This window comes from Phasianus colchicus, chromosome 2 (assembly GCF_987193195.1).
Source record: "Phasianus colchicus chromosome 2, bPhaCol1.hap1.1, whole genome shotgun sequence".
Lineage (NCBI taxonomy): Eukaryota > Metazoa > Chordata > Aves > Galliformes > Phasianidae > Phasianus > Phasianus colchicus.
Genome location: NC_143437.1, coordinates 96,793,387 through 96,814,114, shown reverse-complemented (window position 1 = coordinate 96,814,114; position 20,728 = coordinate 96,793,387). Strand labels below are relative to the sequence as shown.

At 40.6% G+C, this 20,728-nt stretch overlaps 1 protein-coding gene across 1 annotated transcript; it reads right to left on the bottom strand.

Annotated features, from left to right (window-relative positions):
* Window positions 1-323: 323 nt before the first annotated feature.
* Window positions 324-2,444, bottom strand: KCNF1 (potassium voltage-gated channel modifier subfamily F member 1). Its single transcript, XM_031610994.2, has one exon. The coding sequence runs from the start codon at window positions 2,137-2,139 to the stop codon at window positions 676-678; it is 1,464 nt and encodes a 487-aa protein (XP_031466854.2). The 5' UTR covers window positions 2,140-2,444; the 3' UTR covers window positions 324-675.
* Between the last annotated feature and the right edge of the window lie 18,284 nt (window positions 2,445-20,728).

The following is a 20,728-nucleotide window of genomic DNA, read 5'->3' as shown; positions in this document are numbered from 1 at the left end:
GATTCTGTTTTGCATCACTGCCCAAAAAACAGCTTCAGGTGCTATTTAAAGTAATATTTTTTTTCTTGAAAGTGGAACAGATACGAATTCAGAAAGTTAACCCCGAGGTGCAGGTTACAAAAAGAAAACCATTCATTGCCTGCGTTATTCAGCACAAGGCACATGCTCATGCTTTCAATATATTTAGGCTGAAAGTGTTTGCAACGTTTTGCTATAAACCCAAACCCATGATGAGTGAAATATTGCTTTAATCTTTGAGAATGATTTTCCTAGCTGCAAAGCCACTGATCACAGCCTGGAAGACACACTCGGTGTGATGCTGCTCTTTATTGTTACAGGTACAGAGCTCTGATTTGGCAATGCTGCACACTCAGATCATCAAACATTTACGGGTCAGGAAGAACTTTTCAGTATTTCAAATGGTTACAAATGGTTGTTGTCAGAATGCAATCATTATAAGCAGTCTGATCTCAATGGAGTCCTATGGTTTTACTTTGGATAATAACAGCAAAGTCTTACCAACTGCTGATGGAGGTAGCACAGGTTTGTTTATGTTCACGTCGGAAAAGCAAAGCAGTGCTCCCTCCCAGCACCGACAGATCCCTCGTGTCCTTTCCAAAGCTGTTTGTCAGGTTGTCCCCATCTACAGGCTTAGCGCCGACAACAGCTCACAGTTTATTTGCAGCTTTGAAGCCTGGTCCTATAGTGTTTCTCTTCTGACAGGAGATGAATAAAGGTGTCACTGTGGGAGACTTTTAGCCGGCTGCTATAAAAAGAGCCCTCCTTGCCCTCACTTGCAAGTTCCCCGAGTTCACTCTTGGAGCTCGCAGCTTTCCCCTCAGCTGAGTTTAGCTCCATCAGCTCCAATTCATGCTTGGCAGCCGTTTCTAAAACCCTCTGTTTGTTATAGTACCTGACAAAGTTGTTAATGATAGGGTGGATGGGAAGGGCAATCGCTATCACTCCGCAAAGAAAACTGATGGCAGCATTCAGTTTTCCTAGAGTAGTTTTGGGGTATATGTCTCCATACCCAACCGTGGTCATGGTGATGATTGCCCACCAGAATGACTGAGGGATGCTTTTAAATAAGGTATCGGGGTGACTTTGCTCCATGGTATAACCCAGGGCAGAAAAGACAAAGATCCCAACAGCTAAATACATGAGGAGCAGCCCCAGCTCCTTAAAGCTGCGTTTCAGAGCATAGGTCAGGGTCTGGAGCCCCGAGGAGTGCCGTGCGAGCTTGAAAATCCTCGCAACCCTCATGATGCGCAGAGCCTGGACTGCCTGCTGGACATTGCTCAGCTCCATCAGCTTGGCTCCCAGGTGGGTCAAGGTGAGGCTGACGTAGAAAGGAAGTATAGCTAGTACATCGACAATGTTCATGAATGACAGGGCGAAGTGGAGTTTATTTGGAGAGGAGATGAGCCTCAGCACGTACTCCATGGTGAACCAGCCTATGCAGGCTGTCTCGATGCTGTCCAGGGTTGGGTGCTCCACACGGTTCCCCTCCGCATCTAAGACCTGCATGTCTGGGATGGTCCCCACGCACATCACAACTGAGGAGATCAAAATAAACAGGAAAGACAGAACAGCAATCACTCGAGCTGGGTAGGATGATTCTGGCTTCTCCAAGAACTTCCAGATGTACTTTTGACATCTTTTCCAGCGGCTTTCGGAGGCATCCACTCCCAAGTCATCTAGGATCAATTGCACCCGTCGGGCTATTTCCTCCAGTTCCTCCTTTTTCTCACTCAGATGAGTTTTGCAGCAGTCATCCAAAAATTTAAGATCCACTTTCCAAAATTCCATCTCATTCTTGAAACAGATGGGGCATATTCCTTTCTTCATGTGAATTTCCCCAAAGTAGTACACATCAATAATGCATTTGAAAGCATCTGGATCTCTGTCAAAGTAAAACTCTCTCTTTCCAGGATCATAGTCATCGCAGAGGGAGAATATGCTGTCGTATCCCCCCGACAGGCAGTTGAGCAACTCTGCCAGCCGTGTTTCTGGGTACTGGTTCAGGTTATCACTGTAGAACACCTGCCTCACCCCACCGACATTGACTACGATCTCAGTTTCTTCGTTTTTCTCTGTTACGTCAGTGTCCACATCTGGAAACCTAAAGTCACCTGCCATTTTAAACGGTATTGGATTCTAGCTGGTTTTTAGGCTGCCGTTCGGTTTCAAAGACTTGCGGATTTAATTTCTCATGAAAGCAAATCGGCAGCAAATCAGCTCTGCTGCAAATGCCAGCAGACCGACCTGGAGCGGCGGGGGAAAAGGCTACGGACACAGACCTGCGCTCAGGAAAGCCTGGTGAGGGATGCAACAAGCTGCAGTGAAAAGACAAGTCATTGGGCTGCCGTGCCTGAAAGCAGGAGGTTAGAAAGCTCCAGCGGATCGGAAAGAGAAGAAGCCATTCAATAAAACTCACCCCTCTGCTCAGTGCTTGAGAGTCTTTTCGGGTCCCATTCTCTCTCTAAAGTGCTATTTATTCACAGGTTGGAAGTCACGGCCGAGAAATAAATCCTGTGCTCTGCTTACTGCAAAGTGGCTGACAGTTCTCGGGGAGGGCGAGCCCGCACAAAACTGTTGCCGTTTCCCTCTTCGATGTTTCCCTAGAAAGATGCTTTTTGATTGGGCTTTCTCTTTCCGTTCTCTTTTTACTTTAAGGTCCTCCCGAGTTTCCGCGCTGACTCCCGCACACGGTCGGTGCGAGTGTGCAGAGCAGAAACTTGGGCTTGTTTTTCTGTCGCTGTTTCCCAACACAATGGGGCTGAGCTCCTTTCCCAACCCTACCCTCTTCTGGCGAAACCCAGCAAAGCACCAGCTGCAGCAGCAACCGGCTATTTATACACTCGCACGCCTGCAAGAGGAAGGCTTTCCAAGCTGCCGTGCACCTGATGTTTTTTTACATATATTAAATACAACACACGATAATCTATAAAGGAATTCAGAGCTGCAGTACAGTGCTTCTATGGGAAATGTGTTCAAACAATTTCTTCTGATGGTAGAAGTCAGAGAGAAAAAAAAAAAAAGAAAAAGAAAAAAAGAAAAGGTGTTTTGGAATAAATACCCCATGTAAATCTTGCTCTGGTGCAAATGAAGAGTGATTCCCTGCCAAGACTTTGAGTTACTGTTGGCTTCGTAGAATCATAGAATTGTTTGAGTTGGAAGGGACATTTAAAGGCCATCTGGTCCAACTCCCCACAATGAGCAGGGACACCCACAGCTCCATCAGGTGCTCACAGCCCCATCCAGCCCGACTTTGAGTGTCTTCAGAGATGGGGCATCCACCACCTCTCCGGGCAGCCTGTGCCAGTGCCTCACCACTCTTCTTGTAAAAACTTCTTCCTTATATCCAATCTAAATCTCCACTCCTTTAGTTTGAAGCCATTTCCCCTTGTCCTGTCATCACAGACCCTGCTAAAGAGTCTGTTCCTTCTCTCTTACAGCCCCCCTTCAGATACTGAAAGGCTGCTCTCAGGTCTCCCTGGAGCCTTCTGTTCTGTACACTGAACAGCCCCAGCTCTCTCAGCCTGTCCCCGATTTGTATCCATGTTATTGAGAGTCAAATGGAACCCACGAAGCTTTCACTGTAATTGTAGAGTCAGACTTTCCCTGCACTCTGTGCACATTTCCAAAAGGTCTGCGCCCTCAGTAAGTCCTGAGCTCTTCCATTCACTGTCCTCTGAAAACTGGTAAGTGGAGGGGAGCAGAGAGGGGCAAATCAAGTGACAGCTTGCCTCTCCAGACTGATGTTGATCCTGGGACAAAGAAGAGGGCTTCGATGTGCTCACTGTCATCATGTCACTCAGCGATGGGCAGTCCAGGACACACCTTGCACCTCATTTCTACTGATGGAATCAATCAATACTGATTGAATGAGAGGTTGTGCACCAGGCCTCATCTTGGCATGGAGTGTGCACATGGTCTCAGTACTTTCTGGTACCATGGAGACAGGTCATGATGCCCAGGGAAGCACAGGCCAGAATTTACATCGCTGCTCCAGGCCCTTTCAGACTTTGCAGTGACCTTCCTTGTCCCTGAGCTCTCACATGAGGAAGGAGAGTAAAAACTCACTAAGAATTCAAGAAACCTGTGAAGCAGAGGAACACAGTCCTTTGCCTTTCACACATCCATGCACCAATTTATAGAGCAAAGCCTAAAGCCAAGTGGAAGTGGATTCTTGCTGCTCTGTTCTTGTCACTCAGGAAATGCAACACCCAGTTACCCAGGGAGGAGTAAGACGTGCATGAACCACAGCTCTGTCACCTTCTTTGAATGCCTGGGTTGGATCACTCATACCCATGCTGCAGAATGGCAAAGGGCAAGGAGTAATACTGCATGGTTTGAACACCTTATTCAAGTGACAGCCCAGGAAATTGTAATACCCATCAGCCTGCACCTGAGCCACACCATTAGTCTCTACAGGTCATTGTCACCTCTCGTATTCCCAAGGGTATGACATAAGGTAGAAGTAACACAAGATGTAACTTGAATTTTGTTCCACATATATATTTACTGAGACTTGCAAACTTTTTGAGACAAGAGAAATATCTAGTAGATCTGGAAAAAAGATTAGAGTCTCAGCAATAAATATTTACCCAGCTAACCACACACTGAAATGAGATTTCCTTGCCCACTGCCATGAATGGTTACCTAGACTTTAGCAGAATAAATTTTAAGATGCCAATACTACTGACATGCTTGCACAGATGTCAGATGCGGATGAGGTTACAGACTGCCAATTTGTTCAAAATAAATTTGGGACCCAGGATAGTTAACTTTAAAATATTGACAGGCTGAATTAGTGTGAAGAAACAGGTTTCTGGGTACTCAACCCCAGATCTGACTGCCTCAGACACCTACTCTCTGTGATCCATGATTCATTGCAGTGATCTCTTGGTTTTTCTCCAGGTTGCAATACCAAATCAAGGTATCAGTCCAACAACACTGACCCAAAAGCACCACCTTCACTTCCAAAAAGTCTGTTCTCCCTGCCCTGTAATTTTGCAGAACAAAACACTCCTGCAAGATTAGTATACACATTGTTCAGTTTGAAAGGTGAAATCAGTTCCTCTTGAATGAGAAATCTCAGCACATTCTCAAAAGGTTGGAAAGAAACTATTTTTGAAATGCCAGATTGGTCCTTATGAAGACTCTACTTATGCGGCTGCTAAAATCCTGGTGCTTTATTCTCCTGTCTTGCACCTTTTCAGAGCTCTTTACACCTTTCAGCTTGACTGTCAAATATCAGCAATCTGATTGCATTTTAAATCCACTTGGACAAATGTAAATGATCCAGAGGGAGGGTCAGGGAAAATCATAACGTATTAAGATTTTGTTTCTTAGTAGTGAAGACTGAGACAACCTTACTTGACAATTATTTTTTGTCAGACTTATTGCACAGCAGCAAACAGCAGAATAAATTGCAACAAATAATTTATTTCGCTAATTTAATTCAAATTTTAATCCATGAAAAGAGAGATTCTCTGATCTAATAATTTCAGTAGATAATTGGTGCCCTACAACTCATTTAGGAGTAGTTTGCTGCAATTATTAAGGATTTAAAATTCAACTTCTGCTGATTTGTTGGGACTGGACAAGCAGGACAGGCTGGAAGCAAGAAGAGCTGGGAATTGAATTCCTACAGATTCAGTAAGAAACAGGGAGATAACTCCTTTCAGCATCAAGGAACAACCCATATAGATGTGTTAAGTTTTGCTTATGGTTCTGACTGGCTCTGTCAGGGAGGTTTGTAGGATGGTCATTTGGATCTCAAGCCTTGCAGCCTGATGGAAAGGCTCAGGATAGCAACATCCTGGGTTGCTGAGATCTCCTGGAGGACTTGGATCACCATGGGGTGGTCCACAAGTTGTAAGAGTACCTCTGGACCCTACCGAGTACTCAGAGCTGTGTCTGAATTCCCAAGTTCAAGAAAGATTAGGCCCTTGCTATGACTGTCCAACAGAGAGAAGATAGAATATGTCTAATGCCATCCGGTTGATGTGGACGATTCCCAACCCCTGTTTGGCAATCAGAGACCATTCCTAATAAGCAGTTTTCAGGCAGCTGCCTATATTGAAGACTACAAAAGAAGTCCTAAACTAGATGGAGACAAGTCACCAGTTGGCCTCAACTTCCAGAAACACCCGTGGGCTGGTCTAGATCGTACTGAGGTAAGCTGAGGTAAGATGCCATTGGGCATCTGCTTTTTTGTCCTTTTCATGATTTCCAAGTTAGGTGCAGTTGTGCAGCCCTCAGAGACTGTAGAACTAACAGCAGGTTTAGATGATATTAGATCCTAAACAATATAACCCCCAAATATCTACTCAATATAACCGCTTCCTATTCAGTATAACCACACATTGCTGCTTCATCACATAAGGTTTTTACATGACACCCCCAAGACTGGAACTGTGATGGATCCAGCAAGAGATCTCAGCACCTAACATACAGCTTATTTTCAGACAGAATCATAGAAATATAGAATCATTTAGGTTGGAAAAGACCTTTAATATCATCAAGTCTATCCAGTCACATAACACTAAAAGTCCACAGCTAAGCTCTGTCCTTAGACTCCAAATTCACACCTTCTAAATTCCTCTAGGTTTGGCAACTCCATCACCTCCCTTAGCATCCCATTCCTAACCATCATTTTCTTGAAGAAATGCTTCCTGATATCCAGGCAAAACTGATAGAGGCAAATGTGGGAAGCTGCTCAAGGCAAGCACATCATGAAAAGTCAATCAGAGACCAAGAGGAGGATTGAAAAAGGAAATACGTTAGTTCCTCAGGATATTCTGGGGATAAATCTTGCAGCTGCACAGGGACTACTTTGGTAGCAGATAGCACAAAGTTCTATGTGGAGGAAGCACTTAACATTTCTTTCATCGAGCAATGCAATTAATGCAATTTCATGTTATTGAGGATACTGAGATGTTGGAGCAGGTCCAGAGGAGGGCCTTAAAGATAATCAGAGGGCTGGAGCACCTCCTCTACGAGGACAGCTGATATTTCTGGCTATAGGTGAGTCTTTCTGGTCCCTTGATATGGGAAAAGAAGGGCTCCCTCAAATGCAAATTTTGTGAAACTGAATTTCTACATTTTTTTGTACACCTGTCTGTATCTTTGGGATTGATATTTCAGAAGTAATAGGTTATGAAATGTCTGAACAGAGGTGGGTATCTCAGAATAACTTCAACTTGTGAATCTGTTCTATGTCTCTGTCTCTGTCATACACACATACTTTCCCATGACTATTATTTCAGACCAAGTCCCTTCACAGTTTATATTCACCACTCTTAGGTACACTGGTACTTTTTTCAAGTTCAAAATTATACATAAACAGTCAATTTGTTCTAGCAGATCTTGTAATTAAATCCTTATTAAAAGATGGGTAATAACTTGTTATATATTTTAATTGGCCTTACTTTCCATTTGACATTAATGACTCAATTTTCCCATACAATTAAACCTGCTTTAAGTGACCACACAGGGGAAAAGCCAAATCTCTGACTTAATGTAAATGGTTTTAAGTAAATAGGATGTAGCCTCCACTGCAAGAAGCGGCCAGCTGGGTTCAAATTAAGCAGATTAGTGAATCATGACTAGGATGTGAGATGGAGATGCCGTAAAACTTTTTTTAAGACCCTGTCTTGTTTTCAGTCTCTGTTTTGAGGGAATACTGGAATTCTGCTACCTAATCCAACAGCACAGTCCTCTACAGTGCTTGGAGTTGGAACAGTGTTTAATAACACTCTGCCCAAGCTATGGCTCTTAATTCTGTGCAAGAGCATGTGTTTAATTTGCACTATTTTACAATGGAAGAGTTTTTAATATGAACTCGTATTTTTATTGTGGGCAACTAAAATAAAGAGTATGATTAAATCATTCACGGAAAACATAGTCAAAACCACTCTTGTTTGTGTGTTCTGAGAGCAAGGAAAAATAGGAAAGTGTTTTATAGTGTGAAAAGGCTGCAAAGGAAAACAGTAATATATATATCTGCATGCCATCAATATGCTGTAATAAAAATAAAATACTTTCATTTATCCTAGAAAATATTACAGTGCTGAGGAAAATATAGGCTTCACCAGAGCTGTAATTCTCACAGGCTCTTGTAAATATATTTTTCCATCTTTCAATGAGCGGAGTGTGTTATGGGACACAGAAGAGGAAGGTGTGTAGGCAGTCATAGAGGCAGAGTTCATATCCTCACAAATGCGAAGTTAATCTTATGGCACCCAAGGAGGAGTCTATGAACATTTACTTCATTAAATCCCACAGGATTGAGAGCTATTGCAGGAGGCCCTGAGCATTTGGTTGATGCTCTCCTGCTGCCAGTAGGCAAAGCAAAGAGGCAAAGCAAACTTAGTTTCCTGTTGTACCTACTATCTATTTTGGAAGCTGTAGGGAAGCATGTTTGTGCTCTTGTTGTCTTTGAAAAAGAAGTCCAGACATCTGCGTGGACTTACCCTGAAAAAGTGATTTTAGCATCTCCATTTCTTCTATGCTCTCTAGCTTCAGTTAGAAAAACTTAATTCAAGTGAAATTTTGACGATGTTTTAAGTCAATCAGAAATACGTTTTCTGAACAATAAATGATGTATCAGAAATAATTTTCTGGCTTTCCTCTGGACACCGGTGCTCAGGCAGGTTGTTTATTATCATATTTCTTCACAAATTGCAGAAACACTTTTAATTTGGCAAACATATTACAAATAAGTTTACACACTATCTGAATGGCTCTAAAGGCAACTCATGTTCCTGAGTGAGTTGTCTAGACGATGGGTGAGTCAAGCCTTTCATCCATTCTGTTTTATACAACCATCAGTTCTGCTCAGTTAAGATTTCATTTCACTTTACTAAAAATGAATGCCTTTCATTACTATGTGCTGTTTAATTTAACATTTTGCATACTAACTCACTTTGCTCAGGATAGATCACAAGCCTATTTGAACAATGTGATGCATACAATATGGGTTCATTGTGTGTACTCCCAGTGTCCTCAAAGACAAGGTTATGGAATTCAAGATATCCCATTCAGGGGAGAAAAAAAAAGAAAAAAAGCTAAGGAGATGAAAGGAAGTTCAGTGATGAATGGAAAATGCTGCTGTTCAGCCTTTTCTTTATTGCCATACTGTGACATTTGCAATTGTTCTGTCTGGATGAGTAACGAGGACTTGATTGCTTTTGCTCAGCTTCACTGCAAATTGCTGCTGCTAACACCAGTTAATCTCAGGACAGTCAGAGGTTTCTGGTTCTGGGCATGGGTACATTTCAACTGCCCTCTGTATCTACGCTTCTCACGGGTGACCTTGAGAAAAGAGACCCTGCCTGGCATCTCCTCCATGCTCTGGCTTCAGTTTTTCTCCACTAACCATTTCCTTAGGCTTCTTTGCAGTTAGTGAGACTGTGTACTACCAGAGTTGAGGAAGAATGACCCACCAGATCAGCCTGCCCACTCTAAGTTTTGCCACAGATCACTGCACACATGCTACATAGGGACATAAATTCTTGTGCTAATGGAAACTTGGTAATTACACAGAATATAAGAGTCATAGCATCATCTAGGTTGGAAAAGTCTTTCAAGATCATCAAGTCCATCTGCCAAATTCACCTACTAAGTTTCATCACTGAAGTATGTCTATTAGTGCCATAGCCACGTGGATCATCCTCCAGTTGGAGTAAGGACTCCAACAATTCCCTGTTTCAGTGCTTGATCACCCTCTCCATTAAGAAATTCTTCCTAAAATTCATCTACATCAGGATAGAAATTGCAGTGCAACCTGCTTGTCAAATCTAAAATCTTAGCCTAGTTGTGTTAAATTCTCCAGTATTTACTAGTATTATAAAAAATAGCTCAAATCTCTGAACAGTTTTCCTCAATTCCTTTTAGATGGCAATAAGCATGGATGTTGTCATTTGAAGTCAGGTGCTATTTGCAAACAACCCCATAAATGTGACAAGCATGCATTATTATCAGTTCTTACACAAACAAATAATACGGAAATTAATTACCTATGCCTAGAAATGGGCTTTGCAGATTATGAATGAGATTTTAAAAGCAATTGTCAGTGGCTCATCATGGAGGTTTGACCTTTGATTCATTTGAGAAGAGATCTAGATACAGTTGCACCACTATAAATATTCAAAATAATTTATTATTTATCCTTACAGGTCCAGTTTCTTCTCTTATACTGGTTTTACACTGGTGTACTGAAGGGAGAATCAGGTCCTACATGTTTTATACATTTTGTAATAAATTCCTAATGTACGCGAGTGGGGAAATAAATCAGAACTTTACATAGCAGTGTCCTCATTCCCCACCTCCACATTCTGTTTGAGATTTCAGAGCTTCTAATAAACCATTTACTGCCCAACCATTCAGTTTCTTCTTCATTCAGTTCTTGAAATACACTTCTTCCCTGTCAGGACTGATAAATATTAATTTTAAAGAGAGCTATACAGAAAACAGAATATTTTCTAGGAATTTCCAATGTTCTGACATTTCATTGAGATACATGAGAAAGAAAAAGTAATCTGGATTTTAAAATTTTTGCTTGCATTGGCATATCAAAGAAATCTAAATATACATCAGTTCAAAATTTTCAGTTAGCAACACTGACGTTTTACACTGTAAAAATATTTATATTCCATATCCTAGATATAACATGCTAATATTGTGCTTTAAGTACAATGCAGTTCGTGCAATACAATTTATAAATAAAAAGAATTCAGCTGCAAACTGAAATTAAATGTTTTATCTCCCACGATAAATATATTATGGCACTATGAAAACAGTTTGTCTCCACATGAGAGTATATCTCAACTAAGCGATTTTATTGTAAATTTTGGCAACATTCAATTTTACCCAGATGTGTTTTCTGACATCAATCTCCTCTGTCAAAATAATTATCAGTTCTATTTCCAGTGTGCGTCACCAGCAGTTCTGATGCTGACGACATTCTTTGCTTCTCTTTGCCAGACCACTTCTTAGAAATTGGAAATGACAGATGGGAGTTGTAAGAGGAAAAGGATACTTTCTGTACATACAGCCACAGGGCAAGAGAAAAAGTCAACATCCTCTACACAGATATTTACTTGCTGTCGCCTTTATTTTCTCTGTAACCCCTCTTGTCCTATTAAACTTGAATCCTCTTCAGTTGCACTCTATGTGCACATTTTTCAAAAGGAAAGAACGTCCTTAACAAAACCTTCGGGAAGCCTGGGGGTGTTAATGAAGTGCTCTTCACATCGATCAAAGGGTAACGAAGCTGATCCATTCACCACGTGTGGACACAGATCTCCAAAGCAGCTCAAAGTCAATAAAGCACCAGAGGAAATAATTTCTATTGTGTCAGTATATGAATGTAATAAAAGTTCAAATGAGAATCTTCTTCTGGTTCTACCACAACCACTTTTTAACTGCAACACCACGATATTAATACATAAAATGTATAGTGTGTCATTGATAAAATGGCAAGCCAAGACATTGATACCTCACAAGTGCCATATCTCTATATTTTAAAAATTCTTCTTTGTTTGTCTATTTGTCTGTTTGCTTGATTGCTTTATTTTGCTTTGTTTTTACAGGAACACCTGAATTTATTCTACTGAAAACTAACTTCTGCAGAACTGTGGTTCCATTTAGGGCTCAGTGGCCCATCAGCTCTGCTTATCGGCTTAATAACATGAATCAGATCTGAGGTGTATCATAAGCTCTATCTGCATTAATTCCTCAATGTACACTTTGAGTATTAGCAAGGGGATATCCAAATTATGTTATTAATACCTCGTGCTTTTTGGGCAAGCAAAGAGTATGTAATTATTACTCACACATACAGGAAAAAAAATTATTCTCTGACTGAGTCATTATTAAGTTACTAATGACCCTGATGTATCCCAAAGGAATTCTGTGTTGGATTATTCACTGATAACCCTCAGCTGGTTTTCAAGTCCTGCCAAAGCATCAAAACCAGTGTTTCAAAAATTAAGTGAGCATTCTGTAGACAGAATATATAAACACAAACAGGTGTACCCATCAGAGTGGCAGAGATTCACCCGGACTTGCTGCCAGATCAAATAACCAGGAAAGTGACATTCTCTACCCTGTTTTCCATGAACTCATTACAAGGATGTCTCAGTTTAAATACATAAAATTATTGTAATCATTTTTCTTTTTATCCCGCTTGGAAATTGCTTGCAAGATTATCCTACTTTCCTTCAAATGTTTTCATTATCGCTGCTTATTATTTATTGGTATTACAAATGTGCATGCAGGTACTGTTGGTCACTGGGAAATTATTCTAGAAATGAGCAGGAAGCAATAAAAATGAATAGCAATCAAGAACAGAGATTACACATCCATATGCTAATACTTTTTACCTACATGAATACCTGCAATATTCTTTATGTGAATAAATACCACTTCTTCCCACAGCAAAGCAATGGGAATACCAATGATAGAATCATAGAATCATAGAATGGCCTGGGTTGAAAAGGACCACAATGATCATCCAGTTTCAACCCCCCTGCTATGGGCAGGGTCACCAACCACCAGACCAGGCTGCCCAGAGCCACATCCAGCCTGGCTTTGGATGCCTCCAGGGATGGGGCATCCACAACTTCCTTGGGCAACCTGTTCCAGTGCGTCACCACCCTCTGTGTGAAAAACTTCCTCCTAATATCTAACCTAAACCTCCCCTGTCTCAGTTCAAAAACGTTCCCCCTTGTCCTATCACCATCCACCCTCATAAACAGCCGTTCCCCTCCCTGTGATTCCAGTGGATCTTTGGAGTCAAGAACACGTGGATTTTTTTTAAGTGTAAGGATTAATATTTACTGTCAGTTGTGGGATGTTTCAGTTGAACAGTGTAGTTTTTGTTGGAATCTATAAATAACTTTACTGATTACATGAAGAACATCATGTAGACTTTCTGTCATTCCAAAATATGTATATTTCTTCCCATTAAATGGAAAACTTCATTCTATGTGAGATTACCCACGAATTTCCTGTTGTGTGTGTGGTGTCTGGTGGAGAAAACAGAAAATAAAGTTAGCTAGAAAGTAAGAAATTTCTCTTGCTCCAGACTGAGCTTGAAAAGTTTTTCCCCCCCCCTAAGAATAAAAATCTATTTATTTGGTAATTTCCTCAGTTATTTTTTTGTGGTTTTACATTAGCAGCATATTGGAAGAAAACCTGATGGGGCACCGACATTCAGATAAAGCAAAGGTTTATTTTCTATATCCTCATAGAAAATTCAGGCGCTGTGATCTCAGGATTTCCATAGCACTGCAAATTCCCCAAGAGCACCACATGTTTTTATATACCCTGTCCTCACCAGGAAAACAGCACTGAGAGCTCAGTGTTGAGGGCAATCAAAAGGCAATTGGTAAGGCACTGCGTTTTGAAAAAATACCAGTGTGCTTTCAACTTCTTATACAGAAAATTCTCTTTATACTGACACAATTGCAGTCAGGAACAAATAGTATTACCTCACTTCTATTTATTAATAGTCAAAGAAGATTAATTTCCTGAGTTGCTCAGAGTACCAAATCTTAATCCTAGAAAATACTGATGAGCAGAAATTAAATATCTGTAATTTTATAAATCATAGAATCACAGAATGGCCCATGTTGGAAGGAACCTCAAGGATCATGAATCTCCAACCCACCTGCCACAGGAAGGGACACACACAAAAAAAAAGTAATACGGTAGTGATTTAAAAACCCCTACTTTCATATGATGAAACCTCTTTTTCTTTTTCTTTTTCTTTTTCTTTTTCTTTTTCTTTTTCTTTTTCTTTTTCTTTTTCTTTTTCTTTTTCTTTTTCTTTTTCTTTTTCTTTTTCTTTTTCTTTTTCTTTTTCTTTTTCTTTTTCTTTTTCTTTTTCTTTTTTTTCTTTTTTTTTTTTTTTTGAGGTGATTCGCAGTTTGCTTTCAAGTGCAGCTACCTTGATCTCAAATCAGCATTTAGGTAAAGCATCTACCTGCTCACCATCCCTACCTTCACATTCAATGTGTTAAATATGCTAAGAGTTCTTCTGGAGCACTCATGGAACATTCTCCTTTTGGTGCTTTCCTACCTCCTGTTTCTGATGAACTACATCATCCCTTTTTTTCTCAGGCTTTCTCTCCCTGCCCTCTGGCACGATACAGCCACGATTTTTCTGCAAAGCCTCATCTTGGCTTCAATATCTTGTTTCATCTTTTGTGAAGTGGTCAAATTTGCAAGCACTGGCTTGAGGACTGAGCATAGAAAGTGATGGTGAGGTGCACAATGGTGCTTATTCAAAGTCATGGTGGAAAGCAGAGGATGGGAAGAACAAAACAGCGAGGAACTGACAGCTATCTGCAACTTTGCCACACAATTTCCATTGAAAAAAACACTCATTCATCCTATATATTCTTTCAGAATCAGCTTTACAGTCTCCAGAGGCCAGAGGATGGGATCAATGGATGTTTGCTGACTGATTTTCTTAATACACCAACAAATGCTTATGTACTGAGATCACATCTTCATGCCGGTCTGTAGTCATAAAGAGGTCAGCATTTAGGAATTGCAACAGAAGGGTGTGATGAACAATTACTGTTTTCACCACTGTTGGAAGGGATCATTCATGCAATAAAAAAAGATTCCCCAATTGTTTATCTGCAACTGTTATCCATTTGGATAGCATATGTCTTCTTATATCAGATGCATATTTCCACTAATCCTACAGTAGAAGGAAACTGCTAATAACTAATGAAAACTCTAGCCCAAGAGAAGTGTTGGTTACTTGTGTTCAAAGCATCTGGCCATGGTCGTGATAAACAGATTAGGTTCCCAGCCAGAACAGGAGGGAAAAAGAAAAAAATCATCTCATGTCTTAAAGCCAGTCCCCTGATGAATGTGTCTCATCTCTTCTGTACTCTAAAAATCTCTTATTTTAGCCAAAATAGCATGAAAACGTATAGTCATGTCAGATTCATAGTCAAGATACAAACAATAAAATCCGATGAAAGCTTTTGAGACTCTGACCCAAAACGCTGGGCCTGTTTCACTCAGCCATCCCTTAATGCCATGCCTTGTGCCTCTGTGTTTATCAGGCATCAGTCACTGCAATACGGTGGGTTGGCCAAAAAACCAAAGGCAAGGAGCATTTGGACTCATTATTCCCTTTAAAATGAAAAGTTGCTTTGTTTGTCCTCCCAGCTGGCTCCTGCAATCTTAGCAGGCTTCCTCAGCAGTAATACCTCTGCTTTAACTCTGGGACTTCAGATACATTTACTTTCTTTTTCTTTTTTTCTTTTTCTTTTTTTTTTCTTTTTTTTTTTTTTTTGCTAGACTTTTCAGGTTCTCAGGCATGCTGCCATTTTCTGTTACTTACACACAAATGCCTCTACAAAAACCTTAGTCACCGATCTCAACACTCCTCAGGGGCTGTAAGAGAACTTTCATTCCAAATTTCTAATTTCAGGTACTACACAAAATGCACTACACTGGTGAATTATTCAGAACCAGTATAAATTCTCTAGACTCTATCTAGTTTAATTGAGGATGAATCCCAACAGATACTACAATTAAAATGAGAGAGTAAATAGGAAGAGTCAAGTAGCCTGTAAATTGGAGATAAATTTAAAAAATCTTTATCTTGCCCAACATTTATCTCAAAGCATTCACTGCTGGCTATCACTTAATGACTACCTAAATTCTTGCTATTAATTTAGAACAACCCATGTCACTACATGAAGAACTGATTTTTAGAATGATAGAGCGAGGGGAGATAGTTAATTCACAGCTAGCTTGACAGAGCAGAAAAACCAGTGAGCTATTGTCTATCTGATGCATGGTGATCCCTGTGGCATACCAAAGCTGGGAGTACCTGTCTTGGAATGTGTTCTCAGTTCATCTGTGTTGTGACTGAGCAAGATAAACCTACCCCAGTAAAACAGCAATGATACATGTAGGCATCTGCATTTGGGTGACTGGGTCTCAGAAGGAATCCCACCATTTGTGGCAACATCAGAAAGGAATGCAGGATGTTCCTGTGTAGCTGGTCAGGTGCAGAGTGCAGGGTGAATATTCTGAAGCTGAAATCTCAGAGAAGACTGTGAGGCACAGCTGGCTGAGAGGAACAGCTATGAGGGCGATCATCAGAATATTCCCTGAACAAATAAAACATCTAACAGCTGTCATAAGCAGATGCTAGAAGCAGAATCTCTTGGAAAAAGCAAAGCAAATGTTACCCACAATATACTGACTGAAATGAAATATCCATTCATGAGCAATCTGTGGCTAAGTACTCCATAAGATAGAGTTGAGCAATCATGGAAAGCAGTTGGCCTTTTACATTCCCCTTTTATCTGTAATAAGATCTCCTCTGATTCCATTTCCAGGATGGGATGTTTGAATGTGTGATAGCTTATTTGTTCAATTCCTTTGCAGATGTAAGACAAAAAAAAAAAAAAATGTTGCTTTAACTATCAGCATTGCATTTAACTAAATGCTCAGTTTCACATGTTTGGATATCAAGAATTTGACTTCCGTGAGTCTGATTCCTTTCTGTGAAAGTAAACAACTTTACCTCAATGTGTAAATTTATGTAAGTACTAAGAGGTGAAAGAAAAACAAGGGGACCAAGCTCATGATTAAACTAACTCAGCTGACCAGCATATCTATATGAATATTTTCCCTTACAATTTTCCTATCTAAATTAGTATATTTATGTTTAAGAGCAAGAATCTGCATTTGTAAATACACATTCTCTCATGCTGTAGGAGGGCTAGAAATGCTCCCATACATCACAAAGAAATACAGTATGTGGGTGGTAATTTTCTCCAAACATTTTATCAGACAATTCTCAGACAGCTAGGATTACAGATTTTCTTGCCTAGTTAAAGAAGAATAACAATAGTGCTATTAAAGCTATTGAAAGATAATAGCTGATACCTACAGAGCTAGAAAGGGCTAGGAAGGGGGAGAAAAATGGTTCTAGTTTAGGTGATGGAACCTAATCCTGTAATGTGCTGAGCTACCTCAGTGCTTCTTTCAGTCAGTGGAAAGAGCTCAGCACTCTGCAACCTATGCCACCTGCTGCAGATAAATTTTGGTTTCTTGGTACCTGACCTATGAAACATGGCTGATTGAAAAAAGCCTAGGGAATTCCAGGTTAAGGATCTCCAAAACCCAGGCTTTATCTACACAATTAAATCAAGGGAGGCCTGGTGGGTGCAGACAGGTTGGAGATGGCTGCGCCACAGATCTGCATCACAGCAAGATTGAATATGGAGCCAACCAGCTGCAGAGCCTGAGACAAGCACAACTGCATTACCTCAATCACCAAGCAGCTCCTATGTGGTACACCTGCAGGACACAGAACAACATGGACCTAGTCTTTCAATTTACGGCTCCACTACATTCACCACTCACCTTGACCTACTGATGGTTCATCCCCTGTGATAAAGAAGAGTAGTTGTGATCACCTAAGAAAGTAATGTGATGAACTAGATCACAGTCTCATAGTCCTTTGGCTTATCCAGGTTCTGGCCCTATTTCTAAAATGCTTGTGTTATGAGCCATTAATAAAGATACCTAGTTATAAGACGTAGTAAAGAGTGAAAAAAAAAAGAATCACAAAATTGCCAGTAAGACTAGTATGAAAAATAAATACTTTCCTGTATATTTGTGATAATGTAAATTTCAAACATGTCACAATAATTTTCTACATTTTATTGTTAAAATAATGAACACCACAGATCTAAGGAAGTAGAGGCATGGAGTGAAAAGATGGATTATGAATAGAGTTTGATGAAGTGGGAAAGAAGGTCCTGTATATTCTCCAATTCAGCATTTAAAACTAGAACCTTCATGCAGTTCCTTGCATAAAGGCACCTACGATTCTTTGAGAAGACCAATGGTCATGGTCTCTTCTTGAGCCAGTCCAGAAGGACCTAGACATCATGTTCTTGGTTGTGCCTACCAGCACATGCATAGATCTCAGACATCAATGGGCATCTCGCTGGGCATAAGATGCCAAGGTCTAACAATAGAGATAGTCCTAAGAAAGGGCCTGATGAATTCTAATTCTAGATCCACTACATACTTTCTTTGGGATCTGGGTTGAACTCCTAAACTAATGACTCCAAATACAATTTCTCATAAACTTCCATGGGAACCATGATTTTTGAAGAAGAATATGTGTGTATGATCGGATTGAGCTACCCTGGTTTAGATACCTTATGTGTGCCTGCAGTTTAGATACCTAAACGAGGGCTGAATCAGTCCTGCAGAAATCCAGGCAGACAGGATCTTCCTTTGAAGACATCTCACTACTGACTGTATAGGAAATATCAGATCTTTTTTTAGGATGACTGGCTTGCTTTGGCATTTAAGATGTAGCACTTTAGATGTCTGCAGTTAGATAGACCGGATTTCATAGTTTACGTACCTCAGTGAATGTGAATTGTATAATTAAGTTCTAGCAAGGTTCACAGATTCTGTGGTTACAGTAAAACTGTCAGTGAGTGGAATCTATGGTGGGCCACTGAAGTCATTAGCGTTAAATTGCACAATCTGTTTAGTCAATATGATGATATTCACATGATTCAATTGCAAGATAAACAAATGTTTAGGAAGTATGCAGATATTAAGATGGAAAGTGAGCTGTTTTCTTTGAACTATTATTGTAATTTAAAAGCACCATCTGTGTAACATCAAAATATTTTTTTCTTTTATCGTCCTAATTCAGAAAAATGTTGTATGCTTCTATGTCTGATGGAAACAACATTTCATCTTGCAAAAAGATCTGTTCATGAGCAAAGAGCAGACTGAGGGAATTCAGACAAAATAACTCAGTGGATTACACCAAATAAATATACCTGAGATAACTGCGACTTTCAGGAACATACAAAAATCAGGATGAGGTTCAACAAATAAATTTCCCATAGTGAACTGATCTCCTCACTGCACTTGGAAGTCCAACAAAGAACAAAGTAGGCTCAGTAGTATCTCACTGAAAAGTTCTCCAACATTGCAGTAATTTTATCTGAAAGATATGGGATTTATTCTCAGTCTTTTACTAAAAGTTGATGTTCAGCATATGCAATAGTCTTCACAATTTGTGAGCGGGATAAACCTCACCTAGCTTTAGATGTTATGTTGACAGCTACACCCAAGCCCATCGTCTTTGGCTCACTTTGTAGTTAAAGGAGAGCAATAGGCAATCTAGGGTGCAATTCAGCTGTCCTATTTAGGAGGCCTAATTTTAGGTTAAGATGAATCACATTCCAGAAGTGTCTACGTCTCTCCGTCAACTAGAGAGGGAGCTGAGATATGAGGTTTCTGCAGCTTATTTTTTCTCAGTGAACACTGCTTTAGAAATCCTGAATCTTAATGCTCACAGATATGGTTTTAAACTGTGTAAACAGAGAAGGAATAAGTTAAATATATATATCTATATTCTTGAGGAGGCTGGAACAGCTTCAGAAGACTGAAGGCTACTTTGAAACTGGCTGGATCAAAAGCTAGGCTGATGTTTAGAGTCATACTGGCAGAAAAGAGAACTCTACCTGAAGAAACTTGGAAAGGATTGCTTTATGCAAAGGCTTCTCATCTGGCCGGGAATCCCTTTCTATCCCCACACCCTTATTATCTGAGCTCCCAGCACTGCCAGCAGCAATTTCTGCTTCTCTGTGTGTCAGTGAAATCTATTTGGGGTGAGGCAACCACTAACAGGAGAACAAAGGGCATAAGCAATCAAAGTATTTCAAGAGCTCACTTTGCAAGCTTCACATAAATCATTTTCTGATTCTTCCGTCTGATTTTATTGGCCCAATTTTTGTCCCCAAGTTGCTCCTACCTTAAGTAAGAGGAAAACATGGCCTATTTTAAAGTTTTTCATGCATGATTTTTGCATTTTATACTGGAAAAAATGCCAGAATCTTTCCCTTCTTTGGTTATACACTAGAGGGGAAATTGGTAGTTAAAAGAGTCAAGCATGTTCCTATGGCTGCTGCATGCTGTTCCCACCTTTGTATATGAAAGGTGGGGGTGACAGATGATGCTCTTCATCTGGAAAGCTAAGAAAGGCAGAAATACTGAGCATTAGGTCTTTTATGGACAAAAGCTGTTAAAATGAAAGTGCAATCAAATCTTATGAATGGAAATGAGGCTAAAGCACCTCTGCAGAAAAGTTTCTAGGAGTCGTGGTGGACTCCAAGTTGAACACGAGACAGTAACATGCCCTTACTGCTACAAAAGCTAATGGTGTTCTGCCCTGTGTCAGGCCAAGCATTGCCAGCAGCAGGTCAAGGGAGGTGATTCTTCCCCTCTGCTTAGCATTGGTGAGGCTGCACCTGGAGCAGTGTCCAGTTCCGGGCTCCCCAGTACAAGAGAGTCCTGGACATATTGGAGTGAGTCCACCAAAGGGCCACCAAGAAGGCGAAGGGTCTGGAGCACCTCTTTTATGGGGAGAGGCTGAAGGAGCTGAGACTGCTCAGCTGGAGGGGGCTCTGGGGGATCTCATCAATGTTTATAAATACCTGAGGGGAGAGTGCAGTCAGCTTGTCAGTAGTGCCTAGTGCCAGAAAAAGAGGCAATGGGCACAAACTGGAGCCTTGGAGGTTCCTTCTGGGCACCAGGAGCACTTCTGTGCAATGTGGGGGATGGAGCACAGGCTGCCAGAGGCTTTGGAGATCTCCAAAAGCCCCTGGCCATGGTGCTGGGCACTCTGCTCTGG